At 36.4% G+C, this 17,867-nt stretch overlaps 1 protein-coding gene across 4 annotated transcripts in view; it reads right to left on the bottom strand.

Annotated features, from left to right (window-relative positions):
- The window catches only part of LOC101254331 (callose synthase 2), a 30,743-nt gene that overhangs the window by 4,735 nt on the left and 8,141 nt on the right, over positions 1-17,867 (bottom strand). For all 4 annotated transcript variants that reach the window (XM_026031249.2, XM_069291663.1, XM_069291664.1 and 1 more), the window contains exons 11-32: positions 17,703-17,840; positions 17,537-17,610; positions 17,380-17,464; positions 15,528-15,650; positions 15,306-15,423; positions 13,751-14,085; positions 13,567-13,619; positions 13,408-13,468; positions 10,315-10,396; positions 10,153-10,202; positions 9,977-10,063; positions 9,420-9,554; positions 9,246-9,340; positions 8,972-9,056; positions 8,716-8,876; positions 8,488-8,611; positions 8,309-8,406; positions 8,104-8,227; positions 7,323-7,474; positions 398-507; positions 168-293; positions 2-70 (exon numbers count right to left, since the gene is read on the bottom strand). In XM_026031249.2, coding sequence (XP_025887034.2) covers positions 2-70; positions 168-293; positions 398-507; positions 7,323-7,474; positions 8,104-8,227; positions 8,309-8,406; positions 8,488-8,611; positions 8,716-8,876; positions 8,972-9,056; positions 9,246-9,340; positions 9,420-9,554; positions 9,977-10,063; positions 10,153-10,202; positions 10,315-10,396; positions 13,408-13,468; positions 13,567-13,619; positions 13,751-14,085; positions 15,306-15,423; positions 15,528-15,650; positions 17,380-17,464; positions 17,537-17,610; positions 17,703-17,840 — 2,485 coding nt within the window. The remainder of the gene's footprint in view (position 1; positions 71-167; positions 294-397; positions 508-7,322; positions 7,475-8,103; positions 8,228-8,308; positions 8,407-8,487; positions 8,612-8,715; positions 8,877-8,971; positions 9,057-9,245; positions 9,341-9,419; positions 9,555-9,976; positions 10,064-10,152; positions 10,203-10,314; positions 10,397-13,407; positions 13,469-13,566; positions 13,620-13,750; positions 14,086-15,305; positions 15,424-15,527; positions 15,651-17,379; positions 17,465-17,536; positions 17,611-17,702; positions 17,841-17,867) is intronic.

Genomic DNA, 17,867 nt, shown 5'->3' with positions numbered 1-17,867 from the left:
CCTTCATCCTTTGCCATATCAAGAAAAGCCTGAAGTTCCAAAGCTTGCCGATAGTACATCATACCTCGTACTGATTAATACAATTGATCAATCGCATCCAAATTAAGAAATTTCTCAAGAAAATATGCTGCTGCTGAAGGTCAGAATAAGCATAAAGCTAACCATACCTGTTTTAGTCAATGTTTGGCCTCTATATGATGCCCAGAGACGGAGTTCTTCTTCCAATCTAGTGTTACCCCTAAGACCGTCCTCAGTGAGACAATCAACCCTTTCAAGGAAGTTCTCCCATTCATCTTTAAGGGATTTTCATATTGAATCAGACATAAAGAATAATTTGGAATCATAATAGGTCAAGGTAAGTCCATTTCATGCTTAGGTTTACAATTAGAAAGCTAACCTGGGTATATCTTTTGCAAATAAAACAGTATAGAAACACCATCTTCATTTGGCCTTTCCAGTGAATTTATTGAGAAAAGAACCTCCTCGTTGAAGTAAGGTGTCAAAATACTAAAAAGCGAAAAAATATCACATATAATTAGAGAAAAGAAGTCAACTGGTCCAAGTTAAAGTAATTGACTTCTATGACATAATGCACACAGATGAAAGATGTAAACCGAAGTGAACTAGGTCCCAATGGTTGCAAGTTCATGGAGAACACATATAAATTTGTTTTGATAACATAATAATTTACTAGATGAAGGCTAAGGGAATAAGCATACCAGGGAAAAGACCACTCATCTAACTGACTAAGTCTAACACTAGGTTTTTTCTGTTGAGAGTTTAGACATGTAAGATCATACTAATCTCTCCTATAAAATCATCTTTAGTTTTTTCTTTAAAACTCGTCTCTTCAATTCCAGTAAAACCACAGTTCCAAGCTCCCCTAGATTCCATGCAATCATCACCAAAGAGAGAAACTAACATCCATCATCATTCCGTAGATCTGTCCAGACTGACTTCGAGCAGCAATCCATAATGCATTTAGCTTGTCATATTACAACTGAATCATCACCTTATTTCGGGCAGTAACCACTCACTAGAACAAATAATAGCATTGATTTAATCTCAATTTGATGTAATTATAGCTTCGCCAGGCACGAGGTCATCAGTTGTGACAATCACACAAGTTGACATCATCAATGAGGTCAAAAGTTTTGTTTCGTTTTGAGAAAAGAGCAGCATCTAAGAAAAATATCACTTCATGCTAGAGTTCAGTATCTTCACAATTCTAGTAGAAGAAGGTTCAGTATATCAGAATTCTATAACGATCCTAGTGGCCAAGAAATAATAACGCTACAGATAAGGACTGTTGTGCGGAATTTGAGATAATACGAGAAAATATAAACGCGAAAAACAAGACAACAGATTTACGTGGTTCACCAATAAATTGGCTACGTCCACGGGAAGAGAGGGAGCAGTTTTATTATGGAGAGGCAAAAACAGAATTACAGAATAGGGTTTCCCATAGCGTCTATATATAGTGCTAAGCTACGCCCTAACAGGCTTGGGCCCAACATACAGAATCAACAGAAAATTAAGGGCCCAATACAACAGACCCCCGTCCTTTCTGTTTGTAGCGGGTCTAATTCAAGGCATTCAACAAATCTCCACCTTGACTTGAATTCTCCGAACAGATTCTTCAGACGCACTATGATAGTGCCAGGCCTCCCCCTCTTCCTCAGAGTTGCCCCGCAGGGCAATTAACAGCTTCTGATGTTGAGCAAGTCCAAACAGTGTTGAAACTTGCTCTGTGGAACCGGCTTTGTGAACATATCAGCAGGATTATCAGCAGTTCCTACTTTCTTCACCTTGATTCTCTTCTCACTTCTCAGAAAATGATACCTTACGTCGATATGCTTGGTTCTCTCATGATGGACTTGATCCTTGGCTAGACAAATTGCGCTCAAACTGTCACAATACACCGTAGCCTGATCATGATGCAGACCAAGATCACTAACCAGCCCTTTCAACCAAATCCCTTCTTTTGCAGCCTCTGTCAAGGCCATGTACTCCGCTTCCGTAGTAGACAAAGTCACTGTAGGTTGCAAAGTTGCCTTCCAACTGACGACAGATCCTCCAAGGGTAAACACATAGCCAGTCATCGATCTTCTTGTGTCAACATCTCCAGCATAGTCTGAATCAGAATAGCCAGTAACTAAGCACTGAGTATCACCTCCATAAATGAGACCAACGTCAGATGTACCTCTAAGGTACCGGAAAATTCTCTTCACAGCCTGCCAATGTTCTCTCCCTGGTTGTCCCATGAATCTGCTCACTACACTGACTGCATGTGCTAAATCTGGCCTTGTACAGACCATAGCATACATTAAACTAGATCAGCGAGACCCCCGTCCTTTCTGTTTGTAGCGGGTCTAATTCAAGGCATTCAACAAGGACAAAATCACTTCAGAAATTTTGTGTTAGCTCAAGAATCTAACTGAACGTTGGGACTTAATAGACTTCTCGATACTAAGAAAAACTTTTTTTCTTTATCATAAGAAGTGTTGTACAAAAAACCTAGTGTCTACTCAGTAGTTTGACCACTTGTACCAACATCTAGACAAAAGTTTAACACTGTAATTCAGGTGTGTACTAATGGTCTTGGTAACCTATCCACATCTGGAGAGTGAGGAGTGGATAAGCAGGTCCTAAGGCATCTGTCGTTTGAAGGTTAGAGCGAAGAACTACAAATGAGGAGCCAAACTCCAGTCCAAACTTTGATTTCATTCCAAAAAGCGGGGAGTGGGTGTGCGAGTCCTAAATAATAGCCTCTCATTTTTAGTTTCTTTTTGGTGTACCCATGAAATTTTAGTTTATATAGAAGATTGGGAGATTTTTGTGGAGAATCATAACATATTTTTTTTTTTAGAAGGTAACATTTGTGTATATTCATTGGACCAGTGCATGGGTTGCACTGGAAACCATATTTACTGTCAAAAAAGTAAGAAAACTGAATCTGAATCCTAACAGGAACCTAGGATATCTATAATGGATTCAGTGTCCTCTAAATACATCTGTTTGCACCAGAAGCAAAAAAGCCTGACACAATTTAGTTTGATCTTTTGAAGACCACAGCTCTTTGTCACGACCCGCCAGATACCCCGGCAGATCGCGACCCGTCCAGGCAGCCAGCAGCAGGCGCAAGGGGCAGACTGCCCAAGCAGGCCAGCAGGCAAAGGGGCAGGCAGCAGTTGGAGGGGCAACCGTTTCAGCAGTTTCAGCTGTTACAGCAGTTACAGCCATTACAGCTGTTACAGCAATCAATGGGGCGGCAGTTTCAAGCCTTGGAGAGGCTTGGCAGAACGTGGGGCAGACTAGTCAAGGCTAGGAGTCCCTTTTTGGAAGACTTAAGAGTCATGCCTTGAGTGCATGAACATAGGGGCTTGTATAGTTGTATTTATTTACTCTTAGTGGTTAGAGTAGTATAAATAGTAGGGTCATTGTATTTTGTAAAGCATCCAACAATTCATTGACTAATAATATACTAGTCAATTCTTCCAAATTCTGTCTTTGTTTTCTCTTTCTAAGTTCTCTTAGCGATCCAAGTAGAGGAAGGCTTACTTGAGTCTACAAGATCGTGCAAGAATCATGAGTAGACCGTCAAGTGCCGCACGGAGTATTGTCCGATTCGAGAAGTCCGTGACATCTTGCTCTCAAAAAATCTAGCATTTCTTTCTTTCCAAACAGTAATGCCCAACCATTTATCCTCCCAAAATGAAGTCTTATTGTCATTGCCTACCCTGATAGTTGTATTGATCTTCAAGAGAGGCCACAAGATTCTGGACTTCCACAGGCTTACCCCATATTTTGCTTGAATTACTTTTCCCAGTATGGTTGAGGCTCTTGAGAATACCTCCATAACCACTTTAGTCTAAGGGCTTTGCTCTGCTTTTTCCTAGATCCAGAGAACCTTGTTCCACTTGACTAAATGTCGGACAGTGGAATCATTTTCCTCAGTCCCTTTAAATAAGAAATCCCTCCTAATTTTATATCCAATCTTTGTATCACCCCGTCAGGAATGGGGAAGATGGACATCATATATGTAGGCAAGGAATCCAAAACATAATTAATGAGAGTGACTCTGCCTCCCAAGGAGATATATTGAGACTTCGATCAGGTAAGCTTCTTCTCGCACTTTTCAATACGGGATTCCAGATGTTCAAAGCCTTTATTTAGCACCTAAGGGCATGCCCAGATAAATGGTAGCCAAAAACCTACTTTCCCTCCCAAAATCCAAGACAATTCCTCCACATTAGAGACATTATTAATAGAATACAATTGACTCTTTCTCCGTTTGATATGCAAAGCAAAGAATCCTTCAAACAGCACCAAGATTGATCTTAAAACCAATAGTTTCCTTCATTAGCATCACAAAATATTAACGTGTCATCTGCATACTGTAAATGAGTGACTTCCATGTTGACATTTGATGTTGAGGTTTGAGTTCTGGCTACCTCAAAACTCCTGAGGCGTTCATTCTCTCAAGCCACCTTTATCATGTAATTTTGGCCCTCCATGACAATGATAAAGGAGATAGGGTATCTACCCGCTTCAAACCCCTTTTAGCAAGGAAAAAACCTTTAGGTGCACCATTTATGAGGACAGAGAATCTGACAGCAGAGATGCAAAACTTGATCCACTAAACTTCATCCACTGAATCCACCTCCTTCCGAGACCCAAACATGCAAGCATCTTCAACAAAAACTTCCAGTTCACGTGGTAATATGCCTTTTCCAATTGGCGATTAATTGTTTATTTTAAATACACTATTTGTTATACTTTTTAATTTATAATCATGCTTTTTTTAAAAGGACGCAAGTCTAATCCGAACTTGTGTTCCTTATTTGTTTGATCAAACACTACTTGTTATTGCTTTCTCATTTCCACTTCCTATCGAGTCTTTGGCCGTACGCAAACACACGGGAGGGGTGTCCTGTACTCCTGTGTAACTTTCTTGAATTCCTTAGTTTCAAAGTTGGTGCAATTCGGTTTGTGCTACTTCTCGCAATTATTGAGTCTCACTCTCAATCATCTAGGGGAAAATCTTACTCTAGACATAAGACATTTTGCATACACCTTGGGCGAGACAATAGCATTTAGGAAGCCACCCTTTTGTCAATGGGTTTCTCTTTAAAACCTAAGGACATATATTTGTATGAAAATAATTGATTGATCCAAGTATTAAAATCGTAACAGATTCAGGACATTAGGACTAAATACCTCTTTTCTTTCAAATGCAAATCAACCAAAACCTCTCTAATATCCGGATGATAACTGAGGTCCCCCAGATTTTGAACGATTGGTGGGAAAACATCCGAGTGGCATATGAAAATGAAATTTTACTGCACTTGGGATCATTAACTGGTTTACGGAATGTGAGGGCAAATTAGTTTCTCATTACTTCGATGATCAAATTCTGGCAACCAACGATAGTGACTTTCGAGTTCACAGATTTCGAGATACCACCAACGCTGGAGAAGATAAGTCAAATTGTTGATTTACCATTGGCTAGCGGAGCACCCTTGGCCTTGCGCACTACATCGGGAATTGGTTTTCACCACTCTTAGGGGTTGAGAGTAGGCCCAGGTTTGTGAAGAGTCGATAAGGGATGGGTCAAGTTAGAATATCTCCTTAAAAGATTCGGTCGTCGAGAGAGCTATGATATGTTCCAACAAGAATTTTTCATAATCTAAGTCTTGCAAAATGATAAAACTACTACATACTAAGGAAATAAAGAAGACACTTTTTTGACAATTTTAACCTCATTTATATAAGGGCCTTGTTTGATTGCCTTCTTTTGTGATTTCTTGAATTTAAGAGATGGCCACTTGCACTCATAGCTTTCTTCTCCATCCTTTTCATTTTGATGGACCTTCAACACAATATGTCTTTATTTGGTGTCCATCAAGCTCTTCTAAAGCATATATATGATCTATGTTATCCATGCCGTTATCATCATATAAATTGTAGATTCTCCACTTTTTAGTATACTGCATGTATATGGGAAAATTTCCCATATTGATAATAAGATGGTTAACCTTATAAAAAAACATATCATAGTGAAGGTGTGTGTTAGACATCTTAGAAGACTGGAGTATAAGCCCATGGAAATGTCAATGGATCCTAATGTCAACTTAGTACCAGCGGAGGGAAGCCCTTCCTAGATGTTGGGAGATATCATTGATTGGTTGCAAATCGAACTTATAGTTACCAGCCCGGACATTTCTTTCCCGGTGAGTGTTGTGAGTCAATTTCTAGGTTCTCCAATTGACACTCATTGAGATGTTGTAAGTACCTTAATAGTGCTACAAGGAGTAGGTCAGATAGTCCTACCGTATGAGGATGAAGTTCATACAGCAACAGTTGGATAAATTGTGATGGTTCCACATCAGTAGGAATTGTAGATTGATTGGAAGAAATATGGCCTCTTGGAGAAAATTTAAAATAAAAATAAAAATGTGGTGCTCGACCAAGTGTTGCAGTGAGGCAGAGTATAGGCCATAGCCTTACACTACATCTGAATTGTTGTTATTGAAGCAGTTGCTTTGGGAGTTAATAGAACAATCATCAAGTCATATTGTAATAGAAAGGCAGCTTATAGCTACAACTTCTCACTAAAGGACTAAACACATTGAGTTGATTGGCAGTTTGTTAGATAGAAGTTGCAATCCAGGGATACTATGGCTGCATATTTTAGATCAATTGACAGATACTTCCAGTAAAGCTCTTGGAAGTTCCAGATGGAGGGGGTAGAGGGTCTTAAACGTAAATGTTATGTAGTGTATCAACTAAACTGTATATAGTGTTTCTTATATGTTAGCTTTGTAAATGTACTCTACCTAATATAATTTTTGGGTGCAGATGAGCTCCTAGACAACTATCATTCAATTTCACAAGGATAAAGCAAGACTAGTTTATCCATTTTACTGATAACTTAAACAAGAGTTAGATTCTTGTATGAGAACATTTCCAAGGGAAATGAAACCAAACCAAAGTTTATATAAAGACATAACATGTTTTAGTGTCGTTCCCACAAAGAGCAAGCCTTGCTCTGTCATTAATGACCTTAACTCCATCTCTTTAGAGTCTTAAAAACATTCATATGATAGTCATAAATTTATTTTCTCCAGAATCTCTGATCTTCTTTTCTTTCTGAAACAGGCTTCATAATACCAACAAACTATACAGGAATAAATTGAGTTTTAACTAACATCCCCACAATAGTATCATGATGGAGTTTTAACTAACATCCCCACAATAGTATCATGATGCACTGTGATTACGTATCAATTGACAACTAATGTTTTAATCAGAAAACTTACGAAAAGGAAAGCATATTGCGAACTTTGGGGGCGTGAGGCATGTCCATAAACAATGAATTTGAGAAGAACGAGATGCGCCGTCTAGCTTCCAAATTGGTTGGCACATCCATGGCCGATTCCTTATCAGTTAGCAGCATGTGAAGCCTTCTAATCTGGAAGAACGAGAAGCTTCATATGAGTGTGGATCAAAGAAGATAACTGAAGACTCTCCTTTACCAAATTTGAAGTGAAGTTATTGAAAGGGTTTCACCTACTAACAATAACCTGGCACTAGATTTTGATACTTTTTCTTCCAACCTTAGCGTTCTCTCTCTCCCTTTATGCCCACGTGCACACACATCATTTTAAGATTGTCCTACACATTTTTTCACTCCAAATCTATGTTTTTATGGCATGTGAAAGATATATATACAAACACATACATACATGCTCGCACCCATCCACATGAGCACATTTGTAAACAGAGACACATATAGTGGTTTCCATTTCAAATCTCACAACATTCGATGACTGAGTGAAGAGACCATCTTTTTAAGATTGTTGTATTAGAAAATCGCTACATATAATTGAACAAGGGGCACAGACAAAAACTGTGTTTCAGTTCTTCCACTTGCTTATTTTGAATCAACCTTAGTCCCTTACCATATTTATCATGCTATGGAATTAGACCTGTCATCTCATATTTTCTATCGTGTATTATAATCCAATTATAGTCTGAAACTATATCATGCAACAAAATTAACAGAACACTTATAATATGTTACTTGATTTAGTTGATCACCTTTTCCTTCCATGCTTCTGTTTCTGTTACAGGAAAATTAAGGGTGCCAAAGAGCTGATATTTTGCATTTGGAATCATTCCATCATGCATCCCATAGGAGCCACCATGGGTGGAATCTAACAAACTACAACAAGGAGTCATGAAAATAAACAAAATGATCAACAATCAAACAAAGAAGAAAGAAACTTGCTCCCTCATTATCTACCTAGGAACAGAGTCTTCCATTATGTCACGGGTCACAACTTCTAACATATCAAGCAAGAGAATAACTACATGATCCTTGTCCTCCTTTTTGTTTTCTTTCTGTGGAATTAAGCAACACTTTAGTAGAGCTCTATGAAACACTCAATTCTTAGCTGAAAATTTTGTATAGGGTACTATTACCAAAAAATCAATAAGCCGCACAAATTGTTCATAGAGGGTAGGTAGTGCGCTCATGTTAAACTCTTTTATCAGATTACCGTCAGCTATGTGTTCATCAACTTTTGAGAAAATTTCCTGTATCACCCTGAAAATATTGATTTCCAATTAAATAATTAGAAACAGTTCAAGGAGTCATAACTGTTCTCTGCAAGTTTGCCGAATAAGTTTATGTAACAGATGGAAACTTACAGCTGTTCACGTTCACCTAAGACCAAAACATTTATAATGCTTTTACATGAAGCATAGCACTCACGAATGGCACTGCGCATATAACTGTCAGCATTCAACCTTTTGTTCAGCTCACGATCTCTTCCATTGCAATCTTTAGCCATATCCAATGCAATAGGAAGCTAACAGCAGTCATGTGAGATAAACACCACTTAATAAGGTTATCATTGAATTTCCTTAAGGTTTAGAAAATAAAGAAGCTTGTAAGATCCCAAACCTTGCTAGCTAAGAGAAATGGAGGCCACTGGATAAGGTCTAGATCAGGGTCAGCCCAATATGGCACAAGCAATAAGTTCCTTTCCCTGTAAGCACAGCAAGTTAACTCTGTAAGAGTAATATTGCAAGGGAGAAGAGAGGGATATAACAAAAGGGAAGAGAAGGAAATCGGAAAAGAAACAATAAACAAAACATGAAACTACATAAGGAGGAAATCAGCGCATCCAAGCTCTCAAGAAAAGGATTGTTTGCCTCTACCACCATTATCACAGTACCTATTATTTATCAGATCCTCCTCCCTGAAACTCTCTATTATTTTATTCCACATTTGAGCAAACCTTGCAGCCTCCTTTCCTCGACTAGAAGTGACCTGCAAGGACCAACAAAATTAACAAAATATTAACACTGATCTCTACATAGTCAATGGAAAGAGATGTCTAGGGCTTGACCTCATCAAATTTCTTAGATAATGTGGCTTTAAGTCCCTTTTTACGTTTTTCATCCTTTTCCACTGGGATCAAGCAAGCATTAAATGCTCCTGGCAGTGACTGAAACCGCGATCTAAGCATTCCCAACGTGCGAATCTGAAAGCATAAGACAGGAAGAGAACTTATCACCCCAAAACAGAAAAACATTAGTGAACTGTGGAAAACCAATGGAATTCAAGATGGAAGGCAGACTTCGGGAGAAAAGAAAATCTTATCTTAATTACCTCATATGCTAGCGATCTTTGAACAGCATTCATAAAACTATGCATCTCATAGATTGTATAAATATCATTTACTACATGCATACTTTCTAAAATCTATGTGATACTCAACTGATGCATAGGATTCTGGTAGATAAATAAACATACATCTGACATTGAGATGATCCAAACAAACAAGCATGTAGGAGAAGATATTAATTGAGAGAGAATTTCATAGCATCCAACATAAAGCTTATAAATTATATGGGAAGCGACCTAAGTTACTAATGTCAATTAGTGGGTGGAAGCTCTACCAACCTCTCCAAGACGCCGAAACGCGCCATAGATGCCTCCAAATATGGTAGAGAAAATAGCATACCAAATCTGAGTGTCCATGAAATAGACCTGGAATAGTCTTCAATTAAGATTTTGTACAGAAAAGTTGAAAACGGAGAAGCTAAAAGAATGAGAAGCATGCAAATCGATATGCATACAAGAATAATAGGAGCCCATAGTGCAATCACGACACCAATATTGTTTTTTGCTGCAAGTATCCAACCATCAGAAAAACAGTATTAATTAACAAATCTCTACTTCATCGTATAAATGTATCCTCATGTATATGTTAATATTCAATTTGACTTCCATTTAAGTACCTCGAGGGAAGAATTCATGCCATTTATAAACACTGATGCGAACTCTCATGATATCTTTTGTTGGACCTACAAGAGGTTGTATCTGCAAAAGTAAAACATTTCAACATTTTCATCATGTATTTTGAGAGCCAATATTTGACATGTGTGTAGACAAAAAAGTGATATCAAAATAAATTAGCATGAAGATGATTAAACAGCAGATATTTTTCAACTAACAAATTTATGCTACCCATGGAGTATGAATAATGGCCTTGAAATAGATGAAAAGATTCAATAATGGTCTGGGACTAGATGACAAAATATTCAAGTTTCGGATTAATTCATGCAAGTACCTTAGGTTTCCTTCCTCGTAAGCTATTACATGGAAATACAACTAGAAACAATCTAAAAAGAGACTGTGTGGTTGAAGCACAGTTCATATTGCAGTTGTCTTCCTAAAGTTTAGTTTCTTGAAAAGAAATTGACCATTTTCAAACTATAAAGAGGCTATGACAAATAAAATACAAGTCTCTTCTAGAACTGGCAAACGAACGGGTCGAGTCTAAAATGAATCGATCGAAAACGAGTTAAATAAAAATAGACAAAATACTCGAGTCCACTCATATTTTAAATGGGTAAAAACAAGTTACCCAACGGATAAGATGGGGCATCCATATTTACCCATATCATTATTATAGGATCATGTCAAAAGCTTTAAAAGCAAAATCTCTTACCTCACTCTTCACCCCCCGCACCCAACCCCACAACCCCAAAGCCTCAAAAATTATTTTTTTTAAATTTATTTTTCTTAAAAATATTAAACTTATTTTTACTACCCCCCCCCCCCCACACACACACACACACCCAAAGCCCCTACCCAAAAATAAAGTTGTTTTTCAAAAAAACAATCGCTTTTTTCCTTATCCCGCCCATCCCTACCCCGACCACCTAAACACCTTATAAAATTTATGTCACTTCTCTTTCTTTTATAAATGAGTCTCTTTACCCATTTAACTACCCACTTTTAAATGGGTAATGTGAGTTTGACTCATTTTATACTCATTTTAAATGAGTTGATGGGTAATTTGAATGTGTACTCATATAATATACCCATTTTGTCATCCCTAGTCTCTTCCAAGTAGGGATGTTCATCCATCGTTAGATAAGATTTTTAGACATTTTGGTTCCGTATTCAGTTTATTAAAATGCTATACCAATAACATACCTAATTGAATTTGGTGTGTACTGTTTTTTCTTTCAGTTTTAGATTTATTCAGTTCGCTAACTCGGTTTGCTCGGCGTAGATAGAGAACTGTGACTTTCCTTTTTTCTCGTGACCAAATCACAATAATAAAATAAGTACCTTTTGGAACTTTTTTTTTTTCTAGAGTGTTAGTTTAAAGGAAAGTGGAAGCTTTAGTGCACTCGTCTGCCCTATTAGTGAGTTAAAGGAACGACATATATGATCATGTATGAAATTTCAACTACACTACCATCAGTTCTGAAATAAATATATAGGCGGTGAAGATAAATTTTCGATTACTGATTTATAAAGCTTAAAGGTGGGAAAACCAGAAAGATAAGCAGGTTCTAAGAGAACAGTTGTAAAGGTAAGTATGTAGTAAAAAAAGGTGGAAAAAATAAAAGGTAATCTTATTGATAAAGTAAGATTTTAGGCCTTTAATGTTAATGTTATAACCTAATATATGTGCATTGTGTAATGGATGCTTTTTCTAATTAGCGAATATCGTACCAAAATATCAATCTTTCAAAACTTAAGCCAAATACCATATATACTACCGATATTTTCGATTTTGATTCGATAATTCGGTATATACCAAATTACGAACACCTCTATACTTCCTGGTCATCAACTTGTAATATTATAAATAGCTTAATTTATTTAAATATTGATATTGGCTTAAAACTTGTATAAATATCCAAAAGATTTTACAATCTACTTAAATTGATAAAACACTAAATTAATTAGATCTAAAGTTCACTGAAATTGCATGCTTGCTGAAGGATCACAAAGGTTACCTATGAGTAAATGTTTTACGTCGGTTAACCTCAGGATTCAAAGATCATATGAGTAATACAAAAATTTATGGTATTCATTACTTTCTTTTTTCTTTTTTTTGATCTGAATGCAACTTTTAGATGAAAAGATCAAATGAGTTGCTCACAACACATTTTGTTAGCATTTTAATGGCTCAAAGCTCGTTGTATTTTATTTTTTGGGGAATGGAACTCATTAGTTGACATCAAACCTCCAATATGCATACATCCTCTAAGTATAATACTATTTAGTTAAAGAATTTATTATAACAATAACTACTGTAAGATATATTTATTGCCTTTTGATAGTTTTATGTAAGAATAAATTGTATCTCAATTAAGTAAGAAACTTTAATTCTAATACCCAAGAGACAAAAGACAATCTCATGTTTATAGAACTTTTGTGGCATTTTAAGAAAAAAGTGTCAGAACTAGCCAAAACAAAAAGAATCCCAACATGACATCTAGAAGTAAAACATCTAGTCTTGGTGGATTTTTCTTTTCTCATTTCACTTACCTGTATTTAAATAGCACATAAAAGTTCTACAGACATGAGATATTTTATTTTCTGAGTATTTAAAATTTAAGTAAAATTAAAGAACCCTTGAATTAATTGAGATAGAAATTTACTTATCTATATAGAAACGCAAAAGGAGAAGAAATGAATTTTATCATAATTTTAAAAAATATAAACTAATTTTTAGTACTTCTAATGAAATTTATAACACAAAATGGGTAAGTGAATTTTATCATAATTTTAAATAAGTGAATCTTTTTAGATCTTCATGTGCAAGATGCATGTTGTTTTTTTAATCCAGAAAATGACACACTGTTAGAATTAGGTACTGTTTTGCACGTAAATGTTGAAGTTAGGTCTTATTTGCACCACTTCAAAAAGTAAGATGAAAGATACACAAACTCTAAATACTTGGAATTTTTCCATCTACATAGTGTTCTGTATAGTATTTTGCTATCAAAGCAAATAGTAGAAAAAATAGTTATCCCTTTAAGAGCAGTCAGACGAGCATAATGACAGAACAGAAATGAGGGAAGCACCTCTACGTAAAAACTGAATGCCAATTTTGCAGCCAGGAGGAGAACCCAAAATAGTGTGTATCTGGGAAAAAGACCATTGCAATAAATATAATAATCAATCATAAGGAACAGCAGAACATGAAAGTTCTTTTTATATAATATTCCAATGCAGTAGCTTACTTGAAAAGAGAAAATGCATCTTCATGCATGCCTCTTCCAACATAAAGCCGAGGCTGTAATAAAGATTATATTAGAAGTATGAGATCAAAGACCACCCAGAAGAAGGGGAATATATCCAAAGAAGGGAACTCAAAAACTTGAAATAGACTGAAAATAAGCTAAAATAATGAAGATGTTTGCATACCTGGGACCACCACATTACCAAACTCACAATCTTGTAATCTGACCTCTCAAGAAAACGGCGGATGAAAGGGAACACAAACAGCAATGCAGATAGCATGTTTGGTGACAGGTAAAAAAGAACCGCTATGATGAATAGAGAAGGCGAACTTGAACCATTTCCAAACCAGTTTTTAATAGTCTGTGCAAACTCTGGAGGATTTTTCCAGCTATATGCATAAGTTACTGGCAACACTACCACCCATGCTGCTGCTGCAACAGCTTTAAACACATATCTTAGCTTGACATAGAATGACATGCTGTGTCTCGATTTCCAGCTCATGATTATATCCAGAACCGCTGCATACACAAGATAGCATTGCCAACAAAATAATCATAGTTATAATTATTTTTCTAAAACAGATGAAGATAAAGTATATGAATAATAGGACTTAATTCACGATAAAATCCGCAGAGGCTTCTCATCCTTTGCAAAAACTTAAAGCACGTATCCAAGTTTTTCTTCAGAAACCTATCCAGATTCTTTTTCTAAAAAGGGGATATCTTAGACATTCAGGCCAATAAACTCCCAACTAAACATGTGTTTTCCTCATATAAGCAATCCAAAGAAAACAAGGACAGATGTAGACATCACTGAAATGTCGCTAGTTTATTTAAGTTATTAGTTAGGAACAACAAAGTCTGTGACCAGTTAAATTATATTTAACCAATGTGATCAATAATTCGTTGTTGATATTAGCTATTAGCTAAGATTAAAAAGTTATAGTAACCCCTATAGGTTTGGCTCAAACTCATTAAGTTTAAAAAGACATGCTTAGTATGCATAAAAAAATTATAACAAACTCAATAAAATGCATTTTCTAGAATTCTCAAGCCATAAACTCAATTTCAGTTCTGCCTCTGATGACATCAAACCTCTCTTAATGCATGTTCATTTTAGGTTTCAATCTTCTCATAAGCTCTTTGATCAGTCATCTCGAGTGTTAACCATTGGTCTCAAACACGGGAGAGTGCTACGAATAAAAGACTCCTGCCGTTATACAATTGATTTAAACAAGTTGGAGCAAATTTTTTTACACAAAACAGTGGTGGCTTTCTCAATGTTACTGATCTTGATAAACTGCTCATTTAAGACTTAGAAATATAATTGGTTTAAACAAGTTGGAGCATATTTTTTTTATCACAGAACAGTGAGGGCCTTCTCAAAGTAATTGATCTTGAGAAACTTTTCATTGAACAATGTTATACAATTGGTTTAAACAAGTTGGAGCATATTTTCATTACAAAATAGTGAGGGCCTTCTCAATGTACCTGATCTTGAGAAACTTTTCATTTAACAATATTCATCAAGACAGTTTAAAACAGAAACTAGTTGAGTACTGCCCCACATCATGAGATATGACATTTCATATTGATAGGATCATACAACTTCCATTGAATGCCCTCCAAGTGATTTAATTTCACATTGTGAGAAGCCACAATGTAAAAAATGAGGAAACTAACAGCGAAAAGAATATTAAATTATAATCTAGCCAGTCTTTGTCAAAATAAACCCTCACCTTGAGCAAGCTTCAGTATGGCGGCTGTAATGAAAATGCTCATCACTCTCTTGAACACATCTCCTTCAAAAATAGAACCTAGATTGCCAGATCCATTCCATGCAATAATGATCATTGCCTTCCGTAAACAAGGTAAACCAGCATCAGAAGACATTCTACATGCCATACAAATAATGAGAAAATAAAAGAAGATATTAAAACAAAGGAAACAGGGAGACTAACCTGTAAGCATAAAATAAAAAAGCCCCACATCCTATCAAAACTCCTAAAGATGTGCCAAAACGACCGGGTCTCGACAAAATTGATTTTCCCCATCCAATGGTTCCTTTTAATTGCTTCATTTGCCTGAATATGATCAATAATTACATTAAATGTGAAACACTTGATTGTAACAGATTCGTTGTTTCAAATAGCACATGCAAAGAAATGGACCTTGGCGCTAACTCTACCCCAAAAGTTTGTTCAAGAGGTGAGGACTGCCCCAGCCATATAAAAAGAGCACCCATCCCATAAGATCCCGATGTGGGACTCTTCAACACACACACAAACCTCCATGCAAATGAGAAACGAGAATTGGGATGGGTCATGCTCTAAGACCATATAAAGAAATGGATCTTGGACCTAACTCAACCCCAAAAGCTTGCTCAAGAGGTGAGGATTGTCAGAGCATATAAAGAAACCACCATCTCATAGAAGGCCGATGTGGAACTCTTCAACAACACTCAATATTTCAACAGACATGATTAAAGATATTACATGAAATCTCAACAGTAAAACACAGGGAAAAATAGCAAATGAAAAGTAGTGAAATTCCATCACTTCAAAACTGAATCATGCCAAACTCCATTACCATAACCAAATCAATAATGAATACCACTGTTCAAATGTTCTCCCACATAAATAATAAGAAGCATATCTTTCCCAAACACAGGTGTAAAGCATATCCTTTTTTAAGCACTTCTTTCTCTTAACTATTAGTCACCAAGAATAAAACCAGACAAATAAAATCTAATCTGGTCATCTGTACCTCTGGTGAAATTAGTTTACTTCTTTGTCTTCTATGTTCTAGGTGATGATTTATCTTTACAGCCTACTGTCAGGCAAGAAGCCATCATCGAAGCTATCATCTTCTCGACACCTCCCCAGTAAAGTTTTATATCAGTTATTTACCCATTGTCAGTCGATCTTTGGTCCTAATAGATATGCAAAAGAGGAAAAAGCAAATTCAATTGGCACTAGATCAAAAAGATGATCTTTGAAGGGGTTTCTATTACATATGAAGTCTGACTTGAGGTCATTATTTTCAAGGAAACTGGATCCAGGCACTTTACTTGACAACATCTGTACCTGTGCTATATAACCTCTATATTCATAGCAGACCAGAACCAGAACATTTTTCAAAGGCATATATGAAGGGGTTAATATCACACATTCCCTGGATTTCCAGATGTTCTAATGTGCCCCCTTCTTTGGGTTTGAAAATATCAAAGACAATATCCATTATCTCCCTATATTCATGTTGACTAGATTAAATTATGCATTTTCTCTTTAGCAATTTCATGTTAGGATTTTACCTTCAGTGATTACAATGTTTGAGCATATTTGTCAAAATTATGCTCATCTTTTGATACACAGTTTGTTGACTTTTTTCTCAATCATTATGGAAACATTAAGGAAAATCTAATGTGATAGAAAATCAACAGTTAGGACATGTCAACAATATATGATAATGGTGGAGAGTGTTATATGAGGGATGGAAACACTGGGTAATAATTATATAGCTGATGATTGAGCCTGCACTGATGGGTGAAGATAATTGAGCCTATAGACAAATAAGTGGAGGTAGACAAGGTTGAAACAGAACATGCATACCAACCTTTTGTTGGTGAGTTAGTTTCTCTCTTTGGCATAAAACAATTTCACTAAGAAAACACTTTTAACAGTTACAACACTTAAAAGTACCTAAAATAGGAAGATATTTTGTTTGTGTGAAAATCATCACATGCCCACCAGTAGGAGCTCTTGCAAGGAATGGAAAGCACACTGAAGGACAATAATAGGTGATATTACTTACATCAGCCCGTTGTTCTTCAGGGGGAAGATGGAAGAAATCAGCATCAGCGCGCATTGGCCAGCCCAGCCTGAAGCAATTAACTGACCTGCAATGCCATGCAAATCATCAGTGACATTACAAAAGAGAATGGAGATTCAGATACAGTAAAATAATATACCAGAAATACTCATTCAAATCATCATAGTTTCTCCACTGAGAATGTTTTGACTTTTCTTTGCTCCTTTTAGCTTCCTGTTTGTTCAGGCAGAAAAGTAAAATAAAATAAAGGTGTTCTCTCAAAAGAAGAAATCTTGTTGTTTTGAGCTGCAGTGCAGGAGAAATACCTTTGCTATAGTGTTATAGATGGGAGTCACTACTTTCCTCAAGAAAGCCTCATCTGAACCACCGTAAGCAGGTTTTATAGTTTCGCCTGTCATGGGACTAACACTTCCGGCCAGCATACCGTAAAGTTCAAATGCCATCTGAATCAAGATTTGCAACTAGTAAAT

The sequence above is a fragment of the Solanum lycopersicum genome, chromosome 1 (assembly GCF_036512215.1).
Source record: "Solanum lycopersicum chromosome 1, SLM_r2.1".
Taxonomy (NCBI): Eukaryota; Viridiplantae; Streptophyta; class Magnoliopsida; order Solanales; family Solanaceae; genus Solanum; species Solanum lycopersicum.
This window is presented reverse-complemented; position numbering and strand designations above follow the sequence as displayed.